This window comes from Ochlerotatus camptorhynchus, unplaced genomic scaffold (assembly GCF_037179485.1).
Source record: "Ochlerotatus camptorhynchus isolate MF236.1 unplaced genomic scaffold, CSIRO-AGI_Acam_v1.1 ptg000310l, whole genome shotgun sequence".
NCBI lineage: Eukaryota > Metazoa > Arthropoda > Insecta > Diptera > Culicidae > Ochlerotatus > Ochlerotatus camptorhynchus.
The window spans coordinates 944,094-946,080 of NW_027040798.1; the positions used below are offsets into that span (position 1 = coordinate 944,094).

A 1,987-nucleotide genomic window follows, 5' to 3' on the forward strand; every position below is an offset into this window, starting at 1 on the left:
ATCAGCTCTACGCCAAAGAACCCTAGATATCGCACACAGAGGACATCCGGGAGTAGTCACAATGAAACGAAATCTAAGAGAAAAAGTTTGGTGGCCGTACATGGATCGCGATGTTGCTAACCGAGTCCGAGAGTGTGTAGCATGCACGGCAGTGAGTTCCCAAGCCCCACCGGAACCAATGCTGCGAAAAGAAATGCCAGACCACGCGTGGCAGGATTTGGCAATAGATTTTTTACTGCGAAGGAATGTGCGACGGTTTTAGTAGTAATCGACTACTACAGTCGATTTCTAACAGTTATTAAAATGAAGGGAACCAATGCTGGAAAGACCATTGAAGCTCTCGAAAAGCTTTTCAACGAACATACCTATCCGGAAACCATTAGAGCTGATAATGGGCCTCCATTCGCCAGCGAGGAGTTTGCAAGCTACTGCATCAGTAAAAATATTCGGGTTGTACATTCCATTCCATACTGGCCGCAAATGAACGGCTTGGTTGAGCGGCAAAACCAGGGTGTCTTGCGAGCTTTAAGGATTGCCAGGGTGTTGAAGGAAGATTGGCGAAAATCAGTACAGAATTATGTGTACGCGTATAATACGACACCGCATTCTGTTACGGGAAAGTCACCGATGGAGCTTCTGAATGGGCGACCAGTGAAGGACCTTCTACCATCATTGAGGACAGAACCTTATTGGCAACGGGACGACGAAACACGCGACAGAGATGCAATCAAGAAGATGCAAGGAAAGCTTTACGCGGACAAGCGGCGGCATGCAAGACCGGCTGAAATCGGTGTGGGAGATGACGTTATGCTGGGGAAACTAGAGCCTTGTTTTCGTCCGGAAAAGTACAAAGTTGTACAGAAAAATGGTTCGGATGTAATCGTGGTGAGTGAAGATGGTGTTCGTTATCGGCGTCCTGTGGCCCATTTGAGGAAATGGCCCACTCAACAATGTGAAGGAGCTGATTGCAATACCTCACAAGGCGTTGAGTTGCAGCAATTACCAACTACGACGGATCACACATCGCAGGAGTCGAATGACATGGATGTTCAGGATGCTGAAAGTGAAGAAGTTCCAGTTGCCAAACGTGCCAAGAGAAGCACTAAGCGACCCACTCGGTTTGGTGAATAAAAGTATTGCAAGTGTTTTTTTTTTCTCGTATAATTTTTTTTATTCATGGAGTAGAAAAGGGATGTAGAGTCCATGATTACCAGTTGTTTCTTAAACTAAGTGTCACACCCCTTGGTGATGATAGAGAGAAAGAGAGAGAGAGAAAGAGGAAAACAGAGCAAAGGAGGACACCGACAGGATAGGTGAGTGGGGCACAGGGTAGGAAGAGGCAGTTGAATGTGAATGGTGATCAGTATCGGACGAATAAAAGTAAAGTTGAAGCGTGAGATTGGTGGAGTAAATTAGAAATATTTTGGAGGAATATCACGGACCGGGAGAGGATTTTACATCCTAAATAGAGATAATAATAATAATAATAATCCGGGTAAAAATGACTCGCAAACGCCTTATTTGAAGTTTTTGAAACGTCCTAATAAAATGATTTCAAAGTAGAAATGAAAGTCTTCAGAAATTAGGAAAAGTCAGGAAAATTCAGATCTCTTGATGCTCACCGTAAAAAAATTATACCGTTTTGAAAGTTAATTTTGGGTTACATTGATCCTATCGCAGTAGGCCGTGCTTGAAAGCTGACGTGTTTTTCTTTTGCTGCATATTTTTCGTCAGCGAATTAGCTTTTTTTTTGCCTTGAATTTGTCAATTTGTGTGCTGAAATTTAGTTTCAAGTGTTCATAAAGTTATCATTTAGTGATATATCGTGCTTTTTCCTGTGTTGAGGCGTCCAGTTTTGAAGCCTAATTAGATTAAAAAAAGAGAAGAATAGGGGAAATGTCTCTAATGTTGGCCTATGGATCTAAGATTGGGCCCATCGCTAAAAATCTGCTATTTATCCATTTTATCTAGATGAACGCGTTATTGG

At 42.6% G+C, this 1,987-nt stretch overlaps 1 protein-coding gene across 1 annotated transcript; it reads left to right on the top strand.

Moving 5' to 3' along the window:
- Positions 1–303: 303 nt before the first annotated feature.
- Positions 304–1,131, top strand: LOC135707412 (uncharacterized). The gene has a single exon (XM_065229225.1). It carries the CDS (start codon positions 304–306, stop codon positions 1,129–1,131), a length of 828 nt encoding a protein of 275 aa, XP_065085297.1.
- Positions 1,132–1,987: the final 856 nt, after the last annotated feature.

What these genes read in the sequence shown, in the direction of transcription:
- LOC135707412 (XM_065229225.1), top strand. Translation starts at nt 304, where the DNA reads ATGAAGGGAACCAATGCTGGAAAGACCATTGAAGCTCTCGAAAAGCTT.